Source organism: Capra hircus, chromosome 18 (genome assembly GCF_001704415.2).
Source record: "Capra hircus breed San Clemente chromosome 18, ASM170441v1, whole genome shotgun sequence".
NCBI lineage: Eukaryota > Metazoa > Chordata > Mammalia > Artiodactyla > Bovidae > Capra > Capra hircus.
This window is the reverse complement of record NC_030825.1, coordinates 66,884,764-66,907,918: the sequence shown is the minus strand read 5'-3', so window position 1 is coordinate 66,907,918 and position 23,155 is coordinate 66,884,764. Positions and strand designations below refer to the sequence as shown.

General features: G+C 43.5%; 1 protein-coding gene across 4 annotated transcripts; it reads left to right on the top strand.

Annotated features, from left to right (window-relative positions):
* LOC102181985 (zinc finger protein 606) lies at positions 394-22,737 on the top strand. Of its 4 annotated transcripts, none has more exons than XM_018063527.1 (7): positions 394-431; positions 1,833-1,942; positions 2,975-3,031; positions 3,519-3,607; positions 13,915-14,041; positions 14,269-14,367; positions 18,774-22,737. In XM_018063527.1, exons 2-7 carry the CDS (start codon positions 1,912-1,914, stop codon positions 20,759-20,761), a joined length of 2,391 nt encoding a protein of 796 aa, XP_017919016.1. In that variant the 5' UTR covers positions 394-431; positions 1,833-1,911; the 3' UTR covers positions 20,762-22,737. The 4 variants fall into 4 exon arrangements, with proteins under 4 accessions (XP_017919016.1, XP_017919015.1, XP_005693087.1 ...); XM_018063526.1 differs by lacking the exon at positions 394-431 and adding an exon at positions 502-609; XM_005693030.3 differs by lacking the exon at positions 394-431 and adding an exon at positions 690-795.

Genomic DNA, 23,155 nt, shown 5'->3' with positions numbered 1-23,155 from the left:
CTCAAAATTACGTTCCTCGTCCGAAAAGGGTACATAACAGCCCCTTCCTTACAACTCTTTAACTACTGATGAAAAGGAAAGCGCTTCAACAGACTTCAACAAAGTTCCTACAAAGTGCGGCTGCCGTGAGCTGCCATTTTAGGGACAGGCAAACTGAGGCTCGCCGGGCGGCGGTTTACCGAGCTTCCCCACCCGCTAGCCGGCGCGGGCCGCGTCGAGGACAGTATAGCCCACCTCGCCAAGGCCTCGGACACTGCTGTCCCGGTAAGTCCCTAGGAGGCGGAACCCGTGACAAGCGCCGCTTGGGGAATGTGCCAAGAAGGCGCTTCCGGTCCAACCGGAAGCGCGCCCCTGGAACTACCACTCCCAGTAGCCCGCGCGACGCGTCCCCATCGACGCCGGGGGAGAGGCCGCCATTGTCCGCGGCTGAGGTGAAGCGGTCGCCCGGGCTGTGGGGTTATTAGTGTTGCCGCTGCCGCTGGCCCGAAGAATAGGGAGAACGGGCGGGGAGAGGCGGCGCCTACACTTGGCGGCTGGCTCGCCGCCAGGGCAGGTCCCTTGGCCCGCCTCTGGCTTTGCGGAGGCGCTGGATCGGCTGGGAGGGCCCGGGTGAGCCCCGCGCGTCGGGCCTTTGTCCCCCGGGCGGGAACCCCAAGCTCACGGCCGAGCCGGGAAGAATGTGAGCGCAACAAAAGCCGAACGCCCTCGGCGAAGCGAGCGCGAGGTTGTCTAGCTGCTCGCGGAGAGCAGCGGTCACTGGTCAGCAGGGGTGGGAGGCCGGCGGCTGCGATCCAGGTGAGGTCCGCCGTTACCGGGACGGGCTGTGAGCATCGCACCCACAGCGGGAGTGCGGAGGAAGTCTGGGATGAGAGGCCAGAAGGCAGGTGGCGAGGACACCTCCGAGATCGTCCCCAGGAGTCCACCTTGTCTTTCCCGACAGGCGTTTCTCGTGAGAACCCGTTCTCATCTGTCACAGAGGGAAGTCAGAAGTGACTTGGGAACAGCCCGGGGCTCCTTTAAAGGTGCAGTGACCGGATGACTTTGTCAAGTAGCAAACAAGCGTGCAGAATATTTACTGTGCCAGCTTCGAGTTTGGGCGCAGATCCCGGTGCTCCCGGTGCCCATGGGCGTCCCGGTGCTTTATGCACGCTCCCAGGAATTCGCAGAGCTCTGCCAGTTGGCGTTGGTGTCCTCCGAGAGGTCGCAGAACTTGCGTAAAAGTCTAGAATTTAGGGGGTTGGGTTGGTCTGGCCTCCAAAGCTCGTTTTCTGTTGGCCCCTGCACCAAAGAGACAGATTTTTTTTTGTTTTTTCCTACATAAGATTTACATAACTTAAAATTAACTATTTTAGCGTGCAAGTCCGTAGTTTTCTTGTGCGTTCAGAGCGTTTTGCAGGTATCACCACTATATAATTCCAGAACATTTTAATCACCCCTCCCCCCCGCAAAAAAAGAAAACACCCCACCCTGAACCATTAAGCTGCCATTCGCCCGTTCTTTCCTCCCCTCAGCTCTAGGCAACTACTTACATATGAAGGTTGTGGGTAGATTTTACAACAATTTTTGTTAAATCAATAGAAAAGCTACCTCGTCGTTGTCAGTACCCGTCTCATGAGAACTGTTAACAAATTTCTCCCCCCTCATCCTGGACCATGCCCTTTTTTCAGCTAACCCGAGTCATTCTTCATTTTTCTTCAGGAATTTGTTTTTGACTTGTAAATTGTTTTCTTTCAGTGCTCTGTAGAAGTCTTTTATTGTTTTTGTGGATGTGTTCTTATTCCCACTGTCTTTGAGAAAAACCATTTTTTGTCTTTTCCTACTTTTGTTATTAGGTGGGTTTTGCAGTTGGTTTTCAATAATCACCCAAATACACTGCTCCTGGACAAGCTCCAGGTGGATTGATCCTGCAAGATGGCTGCCATCAACCCGTGGGGTTCATGGGGTGAGTACAAATCCTGTTTCTTCTGGGCTTCCCCAGTGGTGACCTGCTGTAGCTAGGGGTCAGAGCCGTAGAGGGGCTAAGGGTTTTGGGGATTGGAGGGGGTCTCTTTATCTTGGTACAGAATTAGAACTGAGTGAGGTTGTTTTGTTTTGTTTTTTAATTGGTTGTTTGTATAAAAGATAATGTAATTTTCGTGTATTTTATTGTTCTCTCCTTAGAAGTCTCATTAGTTCTAAGATTTTTCTGGTGATTTGTGGGTTTTCTTGGAAGACAGTCATCTACAACCAGAATTTCTCTACCATCCCCGTATTTTTTACTTGTATTATTGTTTTTCACTGTACAGCGTTGGTTTATAATTTAAGAACAACATTAAATGGTGTCAGTAGTGTGTTTTATTTTTAAGTGATCTTTCATGTATCTGTCATTAAAGACATCAAAAGACCAGTAATGTTTCTTAAAACTTAAATGATGTTCAGTTTTATCAGATACTTCTCCATCCACTTAAGGAGTTCTGTTCTTAATTGTTCAGTAGCTGTATCATATCAATAAATTGCCTGAAAGTGACCCACTTGTGCATTTTTGCTATAAATCTAGCTTATGTTGTTTTTTTTTCCTCACACGTCTTTGGGCTCTATTTATGGAATTTTGTTGTGTGCATTAGTGAGACAGGTCTCCTTTTCCATCTTGTTGCCTTTAGTCACTGGCACCCCACTCCAGTACTCTTGCCTGGAAAATCCCATGGATGGAGGAGCCTGGTAGGCTGCAGTCCATGGGGTCGCTAAGAGTCGGACACGACTGAGCAACTTCACTTTCACTTTTTACTTTCATGCACTGGAGAAGGAAATGGCAACCCACTTCAGTGTTCTTGCCTGGAGAATCCCAGGGGCAGGGAAGCCTGGTGGGCTGCCGTCTATGGGGTCACACAGAGTCGGACACAGCTGAAGTGACTTAGCAGCAGCAGCAGCCTTTAGTCACTAGGATCAGTGTCACAGTGTTTTATTTTCCTTGTCCTAACCTGCCCCTCTGGTGTAGGTATCCTTATGGACCAGTCCTGGGGAATGACGACTGTTGACCCGTGGGCCTCCTGGGGTAAGTCAAGACCCTGTTTCCTCATCAGACACATTGGTTACTATGTTGTGGTCTCTCCCGTCAGTAACCGTCAGTAACCTGCCATTGCTGGAAATCAGAGCTGGTGGGGAGAAAGGAGGGGGTCTGGTCCAGATCCGTCTCTTGGCAGAGCTGGAACAGGGAAGGATCTGAACACATCCATGGGGAATTTAACAATGAAATCTCCAGAACAGGATGCATGAGAATGCATGTGTGGCCATTTGGGGCTCAGACCCAGAAAGGCTGTGAACAGGCACTTTCTTTATGACAGTGCCTCAGGACAACAGGGGATGGGTCATGTGTTTAGATTTATTGTTTAACTTCTCTGGATCCCACAGCCTTCATCTGTAATGTGAGGAAGTGGATCTTTTCCCTTACCCAAAAGGGAGGGACAGGGTCTGGAAGTAGTACTCAGGTGGGCCACTTCTGGCAGAGAGCTGCCTCTGTGACTTCACTTCCCCCCTCCCAGCTCTGTGCCCTCAGGACTCGACCTGGCAAGTGGAGGAGACCGCTGAGGAGAGGAGGAGGGCCCCAGGGCTCCCAACAGCCCAGGCCCAGGTGAGATGGGGCTTCTGTTTTTATCTGACAGGTTGCCTTCTTCCTAAGATGTTGAGGGTGTCCCTGACCATCCCAGCTGATATGGCTCCTCAGTTTGCCACAGCAAAGGTTTGGATAGAGAAGGAATCAGCCAGAAGTTTATTGATTTCTGAGCATAGGTAGGGAGAATTCAGTTTTCCATGACTTGGAGCCTCAATGTCAACCAGCCTGTTCAGAGTCCTTGAGCCCCAGCTGTGCTGTGGGCTGTTTGGTAGATAAGGGTCAGTCCCTTTTGGCAAGCAGTCCCCTCCCCCTTTTCCCTCTCACCTTCCCCATATATTCAGTGCCTGACTCACATTGGTCCTATTTGCTGAGCTCTGTGCTTAGGGAGGGAAACAAGGTCAATTGTGAGCCCCCATCCTTAGGAGCTCCCAGGCCCCTTTCCAGGGTGGTTTAGTCAGCTCCTGAGGCCTTACCATCTGCCTGGTGCTGTACATGTGATTCAGGACACAGGCCGGAAGTGCTTAGAAAGGCCCTGAGCCTTGGAGGAGCTGAGCACAACGGATGCCTTGGAGGTGGGACAGAGCCTGCATAGAGGCCATGTGCCGCAGCTGGGGTCCTTTTGCTGTGGAGAGGGAGGCTGCCTGGGAGATAGGATGCATCTGAGCCAAGAGGTGAAGGGGACACATCAACTGGATGGGCATAGCCTGGTGAGAGGAATCTGCCTTCTCTAGCACCAGGGGGACACACTGCATGATCGGCATCTGGGTGAAGGCTAACCGTAATTTGATTTTAGGCCAAGAAGGCCAGGAAAAGCCTTGCTGTATCCCAAATGCCTGCCACAGAGTTGGGGCTCCATCCTGGTTGTAGTAAGGAGCCGCAGAAGTGTTGGGAGCCAGAAGCACCAGGGTCTAAAATGTAGCTGGAAGGATGTTCCAGGCAGGGGAGTGAAAAGAAGGGGACTGGAAAGCAGGCTGGCAAATCAGGCTTCAGTCTGATCAGTACCTGGAAGCAAGATCTGATACATATAAGGGAGGTGAAGCAGGAGGACTTTGTGATTATTTGGGCACCAGCTTGGCTCCCTAGAGAAACAGAGCAGCAGAGTTGATGTTGGAGAGGTGTCATCCCCCTCCTCCCCTCTTGTGAAGCCTCCTTACTGGAGGCAGCCACTTAAGAATTTTCTTATAACTGTTTTATGAAAATATTATTCACATACCATAAAGTTCAACCTCTTAAAGTATGTTGTTCTGTGGATTTTTTAGTATATTCACAGAATTGCAGCCATCACCAGTATCTAGAATTTTCATCACTCCAAAAAGAAACCTTATACACATTAGTGGTTACTCCGTTTCCCCAACTCCCAGCTCCTGGTAACCACTAATTTACTTCTTTCTGTGTTTTCCCATCGTGGACATTTCATATAAAGGGAACCATATAATATATGGTCTTTTGTGTCTGCTTCTGTCACTTAGCATGTTTTGACAGGTTATCGATGTGATTATCATTTATCAATTTTTTTCTTTCTCATGACACAGAAATAGCCTTTTTAAAAAATTTTAATTTTTACTTTATTTTGCTTTACAATACTATATTGATTTTGCCATACATTGACATGAATCCACCACGGGTGTACATGAGTTCCCAATCCTGAACCCCCTCCCACCTCCCACCCCATATCATCTCTCTGGATCATCCCCGTGCACCAGCCCCAAGCATCCTGTATCGAACATAGACTGGCGATTCGTTTCTTACGTGATAGTATACATGTTTCAGTGCCATGAAATAGCCATTTTTAACTTAATGTTTCAGTTTCTTAGAAGTGTGTTAGTCGCTCAGTTGTGTCCAACTCTTTGCAACCCCATGGACTGTAGCCTGCCAGGCTCCTCTGTCCCTGGAATTCTCCAGGAAATAATACTGGAGTGGTTAGCCATTCCCTTCTCCAGGGGATTTTCCCAAATCAGGGATCAAACCCAGGTCTCTAGCATTGCAGAGACAAATTCTTTACTGTCTCAGCCACCAGAGAAGGGTTACTTCTAAATGAGAGATTTTTATTCTAATTCTTTGAATTTAGGTGTATCCTAATAATTTTCTACTATGAAAGACAAAAATAGTTCCATTACTATATTTAGGTTTTTCATTTCTAAGTCACAATAATGAATCAAGCAAATGGGAGATACTGTGATATAAAAATGTTAATAACATCTTTGCCTAACTTTGTGTCTCCCACTAAGTTAAAAAAAAAAATCAACAAAACCTCCCACAGTTCAAAAGTTGACTGGTAAAGTTTGTCCTAAGTGTGCTGTCCTCACATGGCAGCGCTGCTGTCTCTGGGAGGCAAGGCCTGAATCACGTGATGCAGGGTGGTGGTTGTCTGGCATCAAAAGTTGAGTGACTGATGTTTGCTGCTGTTACAGTGTGCAGTCATTTTTAGATTCTGTAACATAATCAGTAGTGAAGCTAGATTAGGTTGAAAGATGGGCCCTGGATCAGTTGCTTGGGAATAGAAGTTAGCTGCAGTGAAATGCTATGAAGTTCTAATAACCACTGTGCTGCACTTAGCTGGCAATGTTTGTGAGGGTTTCTGAGAATTATTAGAGTTAATGCCAAGAAAATAAAATGGAGAATTCAAATAACACCACCCTCCAGTGTCTGAAGAGTTGTAATTTATAAGCACATACTCCTGGCCCTCTCTCCACACTCACTTTGGATCTTTCCCTCTGGGAAACTCAAGCCTTGAATATGTGAGTTTTGTATTAAGTGAGGTTTTCAGAAACACAGACAAGAGCCCCTTCCGCCTCTGTTCCCTCCAAATTAAATATTTATTGAAATAAAGTATTCACCTGGTAAAAACATCAAATGGCTGTCATCCCTTGTTATCGGTATAGTCTGATTTTAGAAACATGTTGGTTAGTAAGTTTCAGCTAGTGGGACTCCAGATCCCATTATTCTGATGAATAGGGAAAATAATAATATTCCAGCCCATTAAAAAACCCCAGCCAGCCACTCCAAATGTGGAAACTCTTAAACTCCTCCGTAACAATCCACCAAAGTTTTCTGCACAATAAACTTTCATATAAGACATCAGTTAATGGAATACTCTGCTCCCGTCATTGGTTGTCTCAAGGATGAACACACTCTAGTTACATTTTCCTTCTCTGCAAAGAGCTTGCCCTAAAATAGTAATAAATCATGAAGTTTTGAAGATGCTGAAGAGTCCATCTGAACTTCGCTAGGTTCCATGAAGGGGCCAGTGGTCAGAGAATGCAGGTAATTCAGGAGCAATCAGATGAGATACTGCCAGGCAAACAGCTGAGACCCAGCTCATCACCCTCTGTGTCCTCCCGTGGTTTAGATGTGTGGCGGGTGTATCAGATTTCATAAAGGCCTTAGAATGTCTAGATAAACGCTTACACATGTATGCAAAGCCATCTGTCCAAAAATGTTTACAAGAATTTGGGTGAAATATCTTTGCAGTTCATCATGGCAGATAATAATTTGGAAGATGGGAATTCAGGTAAGGGTTACCTGAGAATTGGAAGGGCTCACTCCTACCTAGAGATGGGCCCTTCTCTGCCCTGTCACCTAGCTCCTGAACATTGGGTAACAGTGACACTCCTCTCCCAGCCCCACCTCTTCTCTCCACAGCTGGTGAGACTAGGTGCCTGTCTCCTGCCATCTCTTCCTTGTGTTTCACTACCAGCCTCAGTTTTGCATTTTCCTTTGTGTCCCTAAGGCCTCCATGAATTGTGGGCCCTAATGTTGGGGCATGTTCTGCTGGGGGTCTTTTTTTTTCTATCTGGCAGACCATGGATCCTTCAATTTTGATGACATCTCTCAACTCTGGAAATATGTTTTTTTTAGAATTTTTGGACAAATTCTATAACTATAGAAAAACATATAAAGCGATCAGCTAGACAGGGTCCCTCCCATCACTCCAAATGAACAATTGTTTGGCTGTATTTGCTTTGCTTTCTTTTTTAGTCCCCAATTACATTCTTCTCCCGCCCTTCCTGAGAACAGCCACTTGAAATATGTGTACAGCAAGTCCATTTTCATACTATGTAGATAGTATGATACATGTAGATAATAAACTGTAGATATAAGGTAATAAATAATCATAATTTGTAACAATGCTTTACACGTGTTTTCTTTACGCCTTTCAAGGTCAATTTTGAGGTCTCTCCATGTGAGTATAAAGATCGGGTGCATTTCTTTTTGCCCCATCAAAGACATGCACTCTATATTCATCTCTTCTGTGGATAGGCTTATAAGTCCTCCCTCCCTCTACCATTTTTCCTATTTCAAACAAAGCTGTGTGGACATTACAGTTTTACTTGTGTGCACATGTAAGTTTATCTAGGCATACTACTGGAAGCAGAATTTTGCTGAGGTTCAGGGCGTATGTGTTGTCAGTATGACCAGTGCTGCCACGTGGTTCTGAAAGAGCAAAGCCCCTTCTCAGTCTCCCCACTCTGAGGGAAGGTGTCTGTTTCCATCTTTGCTGCCACTTGACAATATTATTATTGGGTCTTTTAATTTTTGCTTACCTTGAAACCAAGAAAATGTATTACTTTAATTTGCATGTCCTTGGTTGCTTGTGGGGTTGAATATCTTTGCATGTAGTTATTGGTCATCTGTATTGCCTTCTCTCTCTGTCTCACCCCCATCTCTAGATTTCTGTAGACTCTTGATATATAAGCATTTCATGCTTTCTGGATCCTGAGTCTATGCTGTATAAGGATTATCTTCTCCCAGTCTATAGCCTGTCTTAACTTTCAGTTCAGTTCAGTCGCTCAGTCCTGTCCAACTCTTTGCAACCCCATGGACTGCAGCACGCCAGGCCTCCCTGTCCATCACCAACTCCCGGAGTTTACCCAAACTCATGTCCATCGAGTCGGTGATGCCATCTAACCATTTCATCCTCTGTTGTCCCCTTCTCCTCCTGCCTTCAATCTTTCCCAGTATCAGGGTCTTTTCAAATGAGTCAGCTCTTCGCATCAGATGGGCAAAGTATTGGAGATTCAGCTTCAACATAGGTCCTTCCAGTGAACACCCAGGACCGATCTCCTTTAGGATGGACTGGTTGGATCTCCTTGCAGTCCAACGGACTCTCAAGAGTCTTCTCTAACACCACAGTTCAAAAGCATCAATTCTTCGATGCTCAGCTTTCTTTATGGTCCAACTCTCACATCCATACGTGACTACTGGAAAAATCATAGCCTTGACTAGATGGAACTTTGTTGGCAAAGTAATGGCTCTGCTTTTTAATATGCTGTCTAGATTGGTCATAACTTTCCTTCCAAGGAGTAAGCATCTTTTAATTTCATGGCTGCAGTCACCATCTACAGTGATTTTGGAGCCCCCCAAAATAAAGTCAGCCACTGTTTCCCCTGTTTCCCCATCTTTTTGCCATGAAGTGATGGGACTGGATGCCATGATCGTAGTTTTTTGAATGTTGAGCTTTAAGCCAACTTTTTCACTCTCCTCTTTAACTTTATGGTGTCTTTTATCAGGGAAATGTTTTTTGGTATATTTTTGTCAAATGTATTTGTTTTTGCTTATGGCTAGCATTTTATGTAAAGAAGTCCTTTAAGACAAAATCCCTTCCTGTCCTTCCCCTTTATATTGTTTTCCTGAGGTTATTTATATGACCTCCTCACCTGATTGCTGTATTTTCTGTCTCTTCGTATTCTGTGGCTTCTTGTACTCCAAGCCTCTTGTATCATCCTGTCCTGTTTTATACTGAAACTTTCCAATCTGGGGATTAGAATTTCAGATAATTGACAGTTCTATGTGACTGCACCCTGGATTCTCTGTCCCCTTGGCTGCTAAGTTTAGTCTCCACCTGTGCAGATATTTGGCCCTCCGATCTGTCTGTGTTTACCAGAGAACTGTGTAACTCTGTGCCGCTGAGCAGCTTTGGTTCCTGACTTCCACTGCCTCCTTGTCTCTCTTCTGTCTCTCCTGACTAGTCTCATTCTAAACTGCATGGGCCTGGGTGGGCCACGATCACCAGGTCAGTTCTACTTGCAGTTTTCTGGGTATACAGCTGACTGTCAGGTCATCCACAGACCCCCTCCTCTCTCCCTGTTTTGGGCTGAAGGGGGTCTCAGCTCCAGGGTGGTCACTCACCTGGGCAACCTGAGAACCTCTTACACACTTTCCCATCAGATGGAGTGGCTGGCAGGGAGGAGGGGCAACCTGCAAAGGTGTCCTGAATAGAGACTTTTAAGTCTGATTTTCTCTCCTGACTTCAGTGGCATTTAAACCCAGAGCTCGGAGCCTCTCCTGGGGTGCTGCTTCCACTGCAGCCCCCTCTCACGTGCAGGGTAGGGGTCTCTGGTGTTTCATTGGTCAGCCACACTTTCCTCTGTGCTCCATCTTACAGGAATGTGTGGACCACCACGTGCTGATGGCTTCTTTTCTTCACTGGGTTTTCTTTAAAACTAGGTGGTTTTGGGGACTTTGGCTAGTTGGTCCAGTGGCTGAGACTGTGCTCCCAATGCTGGGGTCCCAGGTTCAATCCCTGGTCAGGGAACTAGATCCCATATGCTGCAACTAAGACCTGGCACAGTCAAATAAATAAAAATAAATATTAAAAAAAAAAAGCTAGGTGATTTTTAAACCTATTAGTTTCCTGTGGTGCTATAACAGATTACCACGAACAATGACTTAGAGCAACATGAATTTATTCTCTTGTTCTGGAGCTCTAAGTCTAGAATGGGACCACAGGGCTCTTATCTTCCTGGAGGCTCAGGGGAGAATTGGCTCCCTTGCTTTTACTCCGCTCTGGAGGCATCTGCATGTCTTGGCTCGTGGGCCTTCCTTCCAGTTTGCATCGCTCTGAACTCTGCTTCCATTGTCTCATTTTCTCTGATGCAGACCCTCTTGCCTCCTTCACTTGTAAGCACCATTATGATTACATTGAGCGCACCTGGATAGTCCAAGATAATCTCCCCATCTCAGCATCCTTAATGTAATCACATCGCTGTAACTGTGACATCTTTTGTCATGTTGAGGTAACGGTCATTAGGATGTGGACGTCTTTGGCAGGACCATTATTCAGCTGACCACAGACATCGACGTTCATCAGCCTTAGCAAGTGTCACCTTTCAGCTTTCTGCCTTTGCATCTATTTGGATACCTTAAAAAGAAAAAACCTAGATCCTATGATAGGCCATAATGGAAAAGAGTGTTTTTTTAAAATGTATCTATATGTATAACTGAATCAATTTGCTGTACAACAGTTAAAAACAACATTGGAAATCAACTATATGTCAATAAAAATACATTTTAAAAAATAAGTTTTTTAAAGAGTCCAGTATTAGGAAAAAATGTATTTTATAGCAAAGCCCAGATATCACATTGTTTCACCCATGTTTATGTCTGAGACATACCCACCTTTTAGGAAATGAACACAATACCTTTATCACACCCAACAAAATTAACAGTAATTCTTTAGTATTACTTAGTACCAAGCCTGCATTCAGTTTTCCCCACTGTCCCCAAGATATCTTTTGCAGTTGGCTTACTCAGATCAGGATCCAAGCAGGGATGGCACATTGCATGCATTTCATGTGCTGATGAAGCCAGGTTGCCTGTCCTGTTGGTTTGCCTGATTTCGCCCTTGTGATGTCCTTGGATGTGTTCCTTCATCCAGTCTCCCGTAGATGGATAATGGAGTTGGAGGCGAGAGCAGTTCCAGGCTCTGTATTTTGGGCAAGAGTCCTTGGTAGGTGGTGCCGAGTCCCTCCTGTGCTGCATCAGTGGGCACAAGTTGTATGTTGTCCCATTTCCAGATGATGTGATGGATTAGTGGGTGCAGGTATAGTCAGCCTGATCCCTCCGTCGTAAATTTCCCTGTCTGCTTCTCACCTGTGGTTTAGCAGTCATCACTGATCATTGCCAGAGTGCCAGGGTCCACTGTTTTATTAGGGGTTGTGAATTCTTTCTAGTGATTTTTTTCCTTCTGTCTCTGTTAAAGGTGGTTGTTCCTTTTTAAGTATTTGTGTGGGGATCTGTTGGGGTCTTTGGAGGAGTGGGAGATAAACTTGTGGCTCATTCCACCTGCTTGACTGCTGCCAGGGTGTGGGCTTGGATATTGTTAACTGTTGAACTTTGAAGCCATGTAAGTAGGTGCCGCCTTCCAGGGAGATAGCATCCTAAGAGCACCCTGGGCAGGAAGCATGGCCTCCTGCCTAGGCCCCCTGTTTTGCCGAAAGCTTCATGTCAGGTTCAAAGGATTTGTTAACAAAATAAGCCACTCGCTATATACAAATAAATAATACAAATATTTGTCAGAGAATTATCTACCTTACTTTCAATATACCAACATTAAAAGGGAAATAGAGCAGAGGATACATCACTAAATTGGCTTTTGACCAACATCCAGACTTAAACAGTGCTGGGAAGTCACAGGTCACAGCACATCTGGAGTCCCATTTGGGAAAGGGTCCCAGGCAGCACATCCACCCTGTGGGTGAGACTTCAGAGACTGCAGTTCAGGTTCCTGCTTATAATCCAAGGACGGAGGCACACTAATATCGTCATCAATATGTGACCAAACTGCAAGCCTGGTTTCATGTTAATGCTGCTTGTTTTGTCTTGTGAAACTTGGAATGTTGCTGGGGCTTGGGGTTTAGTTGGGGCTTGGTTGGCCAGGCCCCCTTCAGGGGCTCAAGGACCTCAAGATTCCTCCCTCATTTTATCTAAGGTGCTGCAAGTCTTGCACTCAGCATGCAGTTACTCCCAGTTAGGGCACTGTCCACACAGCTTAGAAGCAAGGTCAGAGACCTGTTCTGCTTTGTCTCTGAAGCCTAAACAAGACTATTTTTTAAAAATTTCCCTAACACCCCTGAGTGTATCACTCTGGAAGTACAGTGAGTTCATGCTTTGTGCACACTTAGGTTTTGTGTACTTCTCTACCTAAATGTCACATTTAAGTAAAAATGTTTACATTACCCAAAAATGTAGAGGCAGCTGCCATTAAGAAAACTCAGACATGGGCAGGTCTTCAAGAGGAAAACCCATTGTCATTGAGGAGGAGTTTTGGGAGGGTTTCACTGTAGGAGGTTGTGATCAGCAGTTGCAAACGTTTTTTGAAGTAAGAGAATCACTGGACCAGAAGCAATTCTGTGTTTCAAGCCAGTTGTGTGAAGGGGGTGAGGGGAGCAGTTCAGACCAGTAGAGAAATCTACACTGAAGACCCAGCATGAGAGCTGGCCCTTATCAGAGATGACAGGCTTTGTTTATGAGCCATGACCCACAGGGACGGAAGGAAGGCGGCCGTACGTGGTTGGAAGAGAAGTGTTTAACAGGCTTTGTAGAGGTTCACCAGATGCTGTGAGGGGAAGCACACTGCACATGTGTCCATTCAGTGGGTGTTTGTCTTGAGGGAATTCTGTGCTGACCTGGAGGAGAGGACCATAGTGGATAGACAGGCCAAGAGAGAGGCATCCAAAGGAGGAGGGGCTGTGGGGTTTATAGCACACCTCCCATAACACACAGCTCACTCCCCACTGCCCTCATGAGGGAAGCCATGCCCCTGCCCCACCCTGGAAGTGCCCAGATACCTGAGACTCACTTTGATGGCTTCAAATGACTGTATAGGATGCATTCGTTGCAAAAATCAGACATCCTTTAATTTTTCTAGTGGGTATTCCTGGTTCTTTTTCTTAAAAACGTCAGTTTGAACTTTTTAGAACTCAAAGTGCTTTGATAGCAACTATTAGTGGTTCTCCTTGGCTTGGACAGCTCTGCTTAGTCCTGGCCCACCCCACCTCCAGTCCTTGGGAGGTTGTCCTCAGAAATAGTCTGGGAGTGGAAACTTCTCCCTGTGCCCAGGAAGGCAGCCTCTGAATGTTTAGAGAACCCTTCCAGGTCCTGGATCCACTTGTGGAGCAGATGTCAGCCCCAGGTTTTCTGCTTTGTGATCAGGGTTCATGTTCTGCGTCCATCCTGGTCCTGGTCTTAGTCTTGGTCTCACTAAGTGTCTGCAGCTCTGGAGAAGCAGGAAGAACTGTCCAGATACTACCCAGTGTTACTAGAATTGAGCAAGACTTGGGAGAGAGCTGCTCATTTTTATTGTGGTTACTGTGAGTCCAGGTATCCACTTTCCTAAGAGTACAACTCAAATGCAGGGCTCTGGCTGGCTCCCAGTGAGACCTTATCCACATCAGTCAGAATATTGAATACATTCAGGGCAATTCCTCTATGTCCTGTTTCCTCCCCAATGCTGTCAGCCCTACTCCCTCCCCAGAAAACACTAGATGGAGTGAGGGGCAGGGAGGGTGTCTCCAGGTTGAAGAGGAACATGTCTGGTCTTTTAGGAACCAGTGACCTTCAATGATGTGGCTGTGGACTTCACGCAAGAGGAGTGGGGGCAGCTGGACCTTGTTCAGAGGACCCTGTACCGTGACGTGATGCTGGAGACCTATGGGCACCTGCTGTCTGTAGGTAAGCTGCTGGCTGACCAAATAAATGAAGCTGTCCTTGAAATACCCTCTGCTCTCCCTGTTTACCATCTTATATGAGCCTCAGGAGGGCCGAGGTGATCATGAGCCCTGAGGTTCAAGGATGGAGTCCCTACTGATCATAAAGTATGAAGTGAAGTCACTCATGGAAGGAGTAGGGGAAGGAGGGTTACCTGACTACACAAGTCCGTGTTTTTCCTCTTCATGTAGGGAATCAGATCACCAAGCCTGAGGTCATCTCCCTGTTGGAGCAAGGAGAAGAGCCATGGTCAATGGAACCAGCATATCCTCTTCAAGGCACTTGTCCAGGTGAGAGCAGGCCCCAGGTGGGAGTGAGGAACCTTCCTCCAAGCCCTACTTTTTGAGAAAAGGGCTGAGGCCATGAGGAGTTCACTTCCTCAGATAGCATCACAGTTCCTTCCGAGGAGTTTCATCCCTTGTACTATTTTCAGAGCAAAGATGCCCACCTTCTTATCAAGATAGCAGTTTTAGTATGCTGCAGTTCCCTCCTTACCTCTCCTATTATCTGCTGTCCCTTTTGTCTAAAAAGACTTCTCATTCATTTACCTACTTTTTAGTTTTTTATTGTAAAACTTGTATCCTTGTAGTCACAGACTCTTCTTTCAAAAAAAAAAAAAAAAACCCAGCAAAAAGTGATTGTTTCATACAGATAATGTAACTACATGATTTAAAAACTCAAAGCTATATAAAATGGGTAAGTGAAAGAAAGTTTCATTTATACTTATTCACACTGTTCTTATCCTCCAGAGAGACACACAGAAACACACAAAGGTAACCCCTTTCCTTTTACTATAAATTTTTGGTTATTTTATTAGTGGTTTTCCTGGGAATTATAATTAACATCTTAATTTGCAGCAGTTTAGTTTGGATTTTATGTAATTGTCTTTTAAATCAGATAGGAAACAAATAAAAATGTATTTATACAGTCTTGTATTTACCTATGTAGTTACCTTTATTGTTGGTTTTTATTTTGAGTTACTATCTTTTCATTTCAGTCTGAAGAACTCCATTTAGCGTTTCTCATAGGGCAGCTTTACTAGCAAACTCTTACCTTTTGTTTTATCAGGGAAGGTCTTGATTTCTCTATTTTTGAATGATAGTTTTGCCAGGTATAGAATTCGTGGTTGACACATTTCTTCTTTCTGTCCTCCCTGGTTTCTGATGAGAAATAAGCTGTTAATCTTGTTGAGGATCCCGTGTGTGTGATGACTTGCTTCTCTCTTGTTGCTTTCTGGATTCTTTCTTTGAGTTTTGAAAATTTAACTACAGTGCGTATGCACGTGGCCTTCTAGATTCCCAGGAATATGTTAGAACTTTTCAAAGCTCCTATGCATATCTCACTCCTCAGCTTTTCCTTTCATTTTTTAGTTTGTATATTGTTTGCCCCAACCATTTTGCATCATCTCAGACAGTAATTAAAAAAAAAAAAAGACTTCTTAAAACTTTGCCTGGAAATGTTTGACAGATCCCTACTTCCTGGAAGTAAGTATGTGCAAGTTCCCACAAGCCTTTCAAGTGGGATCTTTCTGGGAACCACCAAACAGCTCAGATAATGACTAGTCTTTAGGAGTGAGGCTTTGAAAAAGCTCTAGCTTTGTTCTGTTTCCTCCAGCACCAGAAATATGAGATGTTATTTTTCAAGGCTACTGCTGAGTTTAGGAGTCAGAGATGGGATTAGGCTAAGTTAAAATGCTACAAATCTGTTACTACCGAAATTAACTATTCTCCTTGAATAAACTCTCTGGGTCACTGCACAGCTTTGGTTAAGCATATAGGCACACATAGTTACTTTTCACCTTTCCAAAGGTGAAAAAGAGTACACATAGTTCTGTATTTTGTTATTTTTAATTTAACAATATACTGTGCTCTCTCTTGAATCCTAAAGGTGGACATCTTCCTGTCCACTCTAACGAAGTGGGCTTTTGTGGAGTCTTACCTGTTGCCCCCATCTGGATCTGAAACCTTGTACCAAGGCGTCGTAATTTCCAGTAGCTTTTATGTGCTGACCTTTCTGAGTAATCATCCTGAGCCCTGTGGTTCCACCAGCTCCAGCCTTACACTTCTGCCTTCTTGCAGATCATCTCAGCTGTCTCCTTGATACTGATAGAACCAGGAATCTCAGCTTTCCCTTCTGGCTGGTGTCCCCATCTTCCTGATGTGTATTCCTTGTTCAGCCTTCTGTGAGTCACTGGAGCTGGAAATGGGGAAGTCATCCTGACTCCCTGTTCTTTCCTCTCTAAGAAGTAATCTTTCTCCTCATCCAGCTCAAGTTGCTGAGTAAATTTTTGTCATGAGCCTCTCAGGTGGCATTTCTAGATTTACATCTCTGAAGTTTTCCATTATGAGGTCTCTGCCAGTAAATCTACAATGACTTGCATTACCTGTTAGATACCTGACTCGATTTCAAGACCTTCCTATTTTCCTCTATTTTCTTTTTCTCTCATTATTTCCTGCCTGATTCCTGGAGTTTACTCAGCTGGCACCCTTAGGGATGTGTGGTGCCTTTGCTCATCACAGCTTGCCTCTGCTTGTGCCATTCTGGCAGTCTGTACTTGAGCCATGCTCGAAGGCTGAGCTCATGTCGTTTCTTGTGGGTGAAACCTTCCTGGATGGCTTCTGTCGTGCTGATCTCCTTTTCTGGCCTACCACCTGCTTAGCATCTACAGCCCCACAGTCACAGTGATGTATAGTGTTTCGATTGTCCTCTCATCACAGAGATTATAATTTGCAGGTAGAAGATATACTCAGGTCACAAATACTGATTGTAAAGCTAGTCAGAAATTGTTTGGTCAGTGACTTGGTCAGCTACCATTTAAAAAAGTTTTTTACTGGGAAAATTCAAAAGCTATTTGAAGATCATTCCCAGACTTCTGGGGCTTCCCTGGTGGCTCAGCAGGTAAAGAACCTGCCTGCCAATGCAGGAGATGCAAGTTTGATCCCTGGGTCTTGAAGATCCCCTGGAGGCGGAAATGCAACCCACTCCAGTGTACTTGCCTGGGAAATCCCATGTACAGAGGAACCTGGTAGATTACAGTCCATGGGGTCACAAAGAATTGGACACAGCTGAGCACAAAGAGGGACTCTCTAACTTCTAGGAGCTAAGCTTAAAATTGATAATAAATGCCAGTTCTTCAGCAGTTCTCTGTTGTGATGGACTTGGGTAGTAAAAGGGGAAAATAGTATATAGTGAAGAAAGCAGAAAAACCTGGAGAAAACAAGGGTCTAGGTCCATATTGGGTTCCTGTAGCTTTTAGACACTGTGGTATGTTGAATAATGATACCCTCCTCCCTTCACAAAATGTCCACATCCAAAGCTGAATATGGTGCTTTATGTGGCAAACGTGGCTTTTCAGATGTGAGTTAAACTAGGAATCTTTTGAGATGCAAAGATTATCTTGGATTGTCTGGATGGGCTCATTATAATCATGAGATCCTTATAAGAGTGAGTATCAGAGACCCCAATATGATTGACAGAAGCAGAAACAGGAATAATATACTTTGAAGATAGAAAGAGGAGCTACAAGTCAAAGAATGCAGGCAGCTTTTAAAGCTGGGAAAAGCAAGGATATGGATTCTCCCCTAGAGCTTCTGAAGGAAAGCTATTTTCATTTTAGCCCAGTGAAAGCCATTTATAACCTCTGACTTTCAGACTGTGAGATGGGTGATTTGTTACAGCAGCAATAGGAAACTAGTAAAGACCCTTCTGTTGTTGGAGGACTGATACCTCAGCAGTGATGATAGGTGGCTTCCACATCTTGAATTTGCCAGACATTTTGTTGGTTTTACGTTCTCATTGAAGCTTCAGAAAACTCACCTAAGGAGAGTGGCAGAGCCCGTAATTAAATACAGATTATCAGACTATAACTCCTGTGCCTTTCCATTGCAGTATGCTGGCTTTCAAGTCTTCTCTTCTGCCATCACTCTGCAAACTATTCTGCAGTGTTAAAAGAACTTCAGGAGTACCCTTAAACTTTGTGATTTTTGCCCTTTGGGCAGATGGTTTTGTGTTACTTAGTGAGCTCTGTGGAATAGGAAATAAGGCTTGATGCCTTGTTGGTGATACTTTCACTTAACACCCCTCCTTTTTTTGGTAGATGTCAAAATAGGAGAACAATAGGACATTATAACATAGAAATGAATTGACACGCTTTAATAATTTAAATATTAGTTGCTGAGGGGCTGGTTGTTCATCTGTCTTTTGCTTAACCAGTTATTATTTTTTCACCTTAGTAGTATTAAATGTGTCAGGATCCTCCAGACAACCCCCCCAAGTTCAGTAATTCGCTGGAAGTACACACTGGACTCAGAAAGCATTAAACTCAGGGTAATGGATTGTTACAGTGAAATAATACAGAGCAGCATCAACAGAGGGTAAGGTGTGTGGTTCTAAGTCCAGAGGAAACCAAGTGCAGGCTTTCAGTAGTCCCTTGTTCTAGTCCTCCTTTACATGGGGAAATGTTCCTAAATGGGTTTTATTCATATTCAGTACACATTTTGTATTCTAGTTAACTACTTACGTTCACTCTTTACTATTTTCCTCTTTCCTGTTGTGATCTTTCTCTGGGTTATCAGTGTATTTGGAAACAAGTTCACACTTGTCTTTTCAATAACATGGGCGAGAAATCTTACCTTGTCCACCCTACGCTTAGAATTTGTTTCTCTATACTCTCATGGACTTTTTCTGTTTATTTCAGAATGGATGAAAAATCTTGAAAGCGAAGCGTTGATCCCAACCCAGAGCATATTGGATGAGGAACAGTCTCATAGCATGAAGTTGGAGAGATACATATGGGATGATCCTTGGTTCTCCAGGTTAGAAGTTTTGGGATGTAAAGACCAATTAGAAATGTATCACGTGAACCAGAGTACAGCTATGAGGCAGATGGTCTTCATGCAAAAGCAGATACTATCTCAAAGAGGCTCTGAGTTCTGTGAACTTGGAGCAGGGTGTAGCCAGAGCTTAAGCATTGTTCCATCTCAGAAAGTTTCTCAAGTGGAACATTTCTATAAGCCTGATGTAAATGCTGAAAGTTGGAGATGTAACTCAGCTGTAATGTATACTGATAAGATTACCTGTGAAAATAATGAGTATGACAAAGCCTTCTACCAGTCCATGCAGCCTGTTCACCCTGCAAGGGTACAAACTGGAGATAATCTTTTAAAATGCACTGATGCTGTTAAATCTTTCAATCATATACTGCATTTTGGTGATCATATGGGAATGCATACAGGAGAAAGACTCTATGAATATAAGGAATGCCATCAAATCTTTAACAAGAGCCCATCATTTAATGAACATCCGGGAATTCACTTTGGAGGAAACCAGTATGATTACAAAGAATATGAAAACATCTTTTACTTTTCATCCTTTATGGAACATCAAAAAATTGGTACTGTAGAGAAAGCATATAAATACAATGAATGGGAGAAAGTCTTTGGGTATGACTCCTTCCTTACACAACATACAAGCACTTACGCTACAGAGAAACCTTATGAATATAATGACTGTGGAACATCTTTCATTTGGAGTTCTTACCTTATCCAACATAAGAAAACTCATACTGGAGAGAAACCCTATGAATGTGATAAATGTGGAAAGGTTTTTAGGAATCGTTCAGCCCTTACTAAACATGAACGGACTCACACTGGGATAAAACCTTATGAATGTAATAAATGTGGAAAAGCCTTCAGCTGGAATTCTCATCTTATTGTACATAAGAGAATTCATACAGGAGAGAAACCTTATGTATGTAATGAATGTGGGAAGTCTTTCAACTGGAACTCCCATCTTATTGGGCATCAGAGAACTCATACTGGAGAGAAACCTTTTGTATGTACTGAATGTGGGAAATCTTTCAGCTGGAGCTCTCATCTTATTGCCCATATGCGAATGCATACTGGAGAGAAGCCCTTTAAATGTGATGAATGTGAAAAAGCTTTTAGGGATTACTCAGCCCTTAGTAAACATGAAAGAACTCACTCTGGAGCAAAACCATATAAATGTACTGAATGTGGAAAATCCTTCAGCTGGAGCTCCCATCTTATTGCCCATCAGAGAACTCACACGGGAGAGAAACCCTATAACTGTCAGGAATGTGGCAAAGCATTCAGAGAACGTTCAGCCCTCACTAAACATGAAATAATTCATTCTGGGATTAAGCCCTATGAATGCAATAAATGTGGAAAATCCTGTAGCCAAATGGCTCACCTTGTTAGACATCAAAGAACTCATACTGGAGAAAAGCCCTATGAATGCAATAAATGTGGAAAATCCTTTAGCCAGAGCTGTCACCTTGTTGCTCATCGGAGAATCCACACTGGTGAGAAACCCTACAAATGTAATCAATGTGAAAGATCCTTTAACTGTAGCTCTCATCTTATCGCTCACCGGAGAACTCATACTGGAGAGAAACCATATAGATGTAATGAGTGTGGAAAAGCATTTAATGAGAGTTCTTCCCTTATTGTACATCTGAGAAACCATACTGGAGAAAAACCCTACAAATGTAATCATTGTGAGAAAGCTTTCTGTAAGAATTCTTCTCTTATTATCCATCAGAGAATGCATAGTGGAGAGAAACGCTTTATATGCAGCAACTGCGGAAAAGCCTTTAGTGGTCACTCCGCCCTCCTCCAACACCAGAGAATTCATAGTGAAGAGAAACTCTGTGAATTGAATTGATGAGGTTTTTATTTTATTGTACGCTTGATAACACACTGAAAAAACCCTATAAGTATAATCAAGCGGGGAAATTTAATAAGAGCTTAGTAAGACTTCTCCCCCTATTAATCAGTAGAAATTATCTTCATAGAAGAAACCTGTGAATGAAAAGAATAAGTAAAAGCCTTCCACAGTTATGTAGCCCTTGTTTAAAATCAAATAAGTACAATGAAGAGAACTCCAGACTCCCCTCATGGTTCACCAGGAATCCTACTTGAGCAACATGAACATAGGGAATGAAACATCTATTAGTAAGAGATCTCTACTGTTTGTGGCTCAGAGTGCATTGTTATGGGAAAAACTTTATCTTAGAAAAGTATTTTCAACTGGAAATACATTCCAGCCTCAAGCTGGAGTATTGAATGGAAGCTTTACAATAACATTTGTGCATCATTATGGAAACACAGATTGTGCTATTGTAAGAGGAGGGTCTGGGTGCCCTTTAAGAATAGAATATGGAATACTAAACCTGAATTTAAGAAAAAAATAGTATTGAATGAGATATTTACTGTTGATCAAGATTAGCCTTAGAAAAGAGTAGTAAATGAGATTACTAATGATGGAAAGGTTATTGTGCAGAAGTATGAGACTGATGTTCTTGGAACAAAAGGTGATACTTCATAACCTAGTGTGTCAGTGTCCATGGTTTACTCATTACTGCAGTTGGACGATTAGTTTGTAATCTATTTTAGGCAATCACATAAGTTATAATTATGGACACGGAGAACGCATAACATAAAGGAATAAAAAGGACACAAAACTGTATATACATATCCACTAGAACATCTGAAAAGTGTATTTGCATAAGGACTGGAAATACTCATGGATAAATTAACCTAATAAGATTTTAAGTTTTACAAACACATACAGCAGTTACCATGTACTAGACTTTTTACAAAATACTTTTCAGATATTAACTTATTCAGTCCCCTTAATTCTATAAGATAGGAACTATTATTATCTCAACTTTACAAGTGGGGAAACTGAGGCAGAGATCATAAGAAACCTACCTAAGGACACACAACTAGTTGGGAGTAGAGAGATTGACTCCAGAGTTCATGTTTATAACCACTGTGTTACGCTGCCTCTGCAGTGATTATTTTTTTTCCCTTAATGTGTTTTTAAAAATTTTCTTCACTGTTTTTATAGTAGATATTTGATAATAAAAATCAAATTCCTAAACAATGAGAAAGTTACCTGGCTCTTTGCCTGTGGAATTTCTGGTAGTATGAGAGCAAAGCTCCCTTTGAAATATGAAGTCTAGATTGGACATTGAGAATCACTGCATTTTCTGGGCTCTGGTTTCCCAAGAATTTCACCACCTCCAGCCCTGAAGATTATAGTCAACCAGGGGCTGGAGGACTCGCTGGAGGTTTGGGCAAGTCAGGGGAATGCCCCTTGATGGGTTTAGAATTACCCTTCATGAGGCAGAGGGCAAGAAACACCTCTGCACAGGAGATCCCCGTTTCTCAAGGTCTCCCTGGGATGCAGTGATTCCTTATCTTCTCTAGATGAAAAGATTGCTTGATAGTAGGGAGGACTCAGAAGGGAAGAGAGATCATCAGTCATCTCATAAAGTGAGGAAGTTTCTCTGCTCAGAGTGGAAAGAGGGGGTAAGATGAATAGGAGGACTTGGGTGGTGTTTCTTTGGTTCACAAATATTTCCTCTGTTTCCCTAAAGTTGGGCTATAATTTGGGACCAACAATCCTTCCTGGATAGGTTTCAATGGTATTGGTTAGAAATCCAGGGTACAAAATGTTCATCTAGTTCTCTAGGGGTCCATGACACTCCAGGGGGTGAGAAGCAGTCGCCTGCTGGTATTGTGGGATGCTGTGTTCACTATCTGATGCCTATAGCTGGTGCTTATATAGGTGGTAACATCTGATCCCTACCTTAATGTATAGTTAACCCAATAAATGTTGCAGGGGTAAATTAATTGGATTTCTCATGTGATTTGTGCAAAGATCATTGAAGAGTCTAGAGTTATCAGCATTATCTCTGTAATAGAACGCAATCTAATGTATCAAGAGTTGTACTGCCAATATATGGGAACTGTATTCTAATACCCAAAGAAATACACTTTGAGTGAACACAGATTCTCTTGATTTAGTGACTCCAGAGTGTTTTGGAAGTCATATACAATATTCCACATGCATCCTGGTAAGTTCTTCTGTAACTATATTACCAAGCCTAGTATTTTTTAAAAAGTATTTCTCTTTAAAATTTTATGTATTCATTTGGCTGTGGCAGGTCTTAGTTGCAGCATGCAGGATCTTGTTTAGTTGTGACGTGTGAGAGCTAGTTCCCTGACCAGGGATCGAACCCAGGCCTCCTGCATTGGGAGCATGGAATCT

What these genes read in the sequence shown, in the direction of transcription:
- LOC102181985 (XM_018063527.1), top strand. Translation starts at nt 1,912, where the DNA reads ATGGCTGCCATCAACCCGTGGGGTTCATGGG. An exon ending in TGGGCACCTGCTGTCTGTAG is followed by an intron (nt 14,042 to 14,268) that starts GTAAGCTGCTGG and finishes CTCTTCATGTAG; the next exon opens with GGAATCAGATCACCAAGCCT. An exon ending in TCTTCAAGGCACTTGTCCAG is followed by an intron (nt 14,368 to 18,773) that starts GTGAGAGCAGGC and finishes TGTTTATTTCAG; the next exon opens with AATGGATGAAAAATCTTGAA.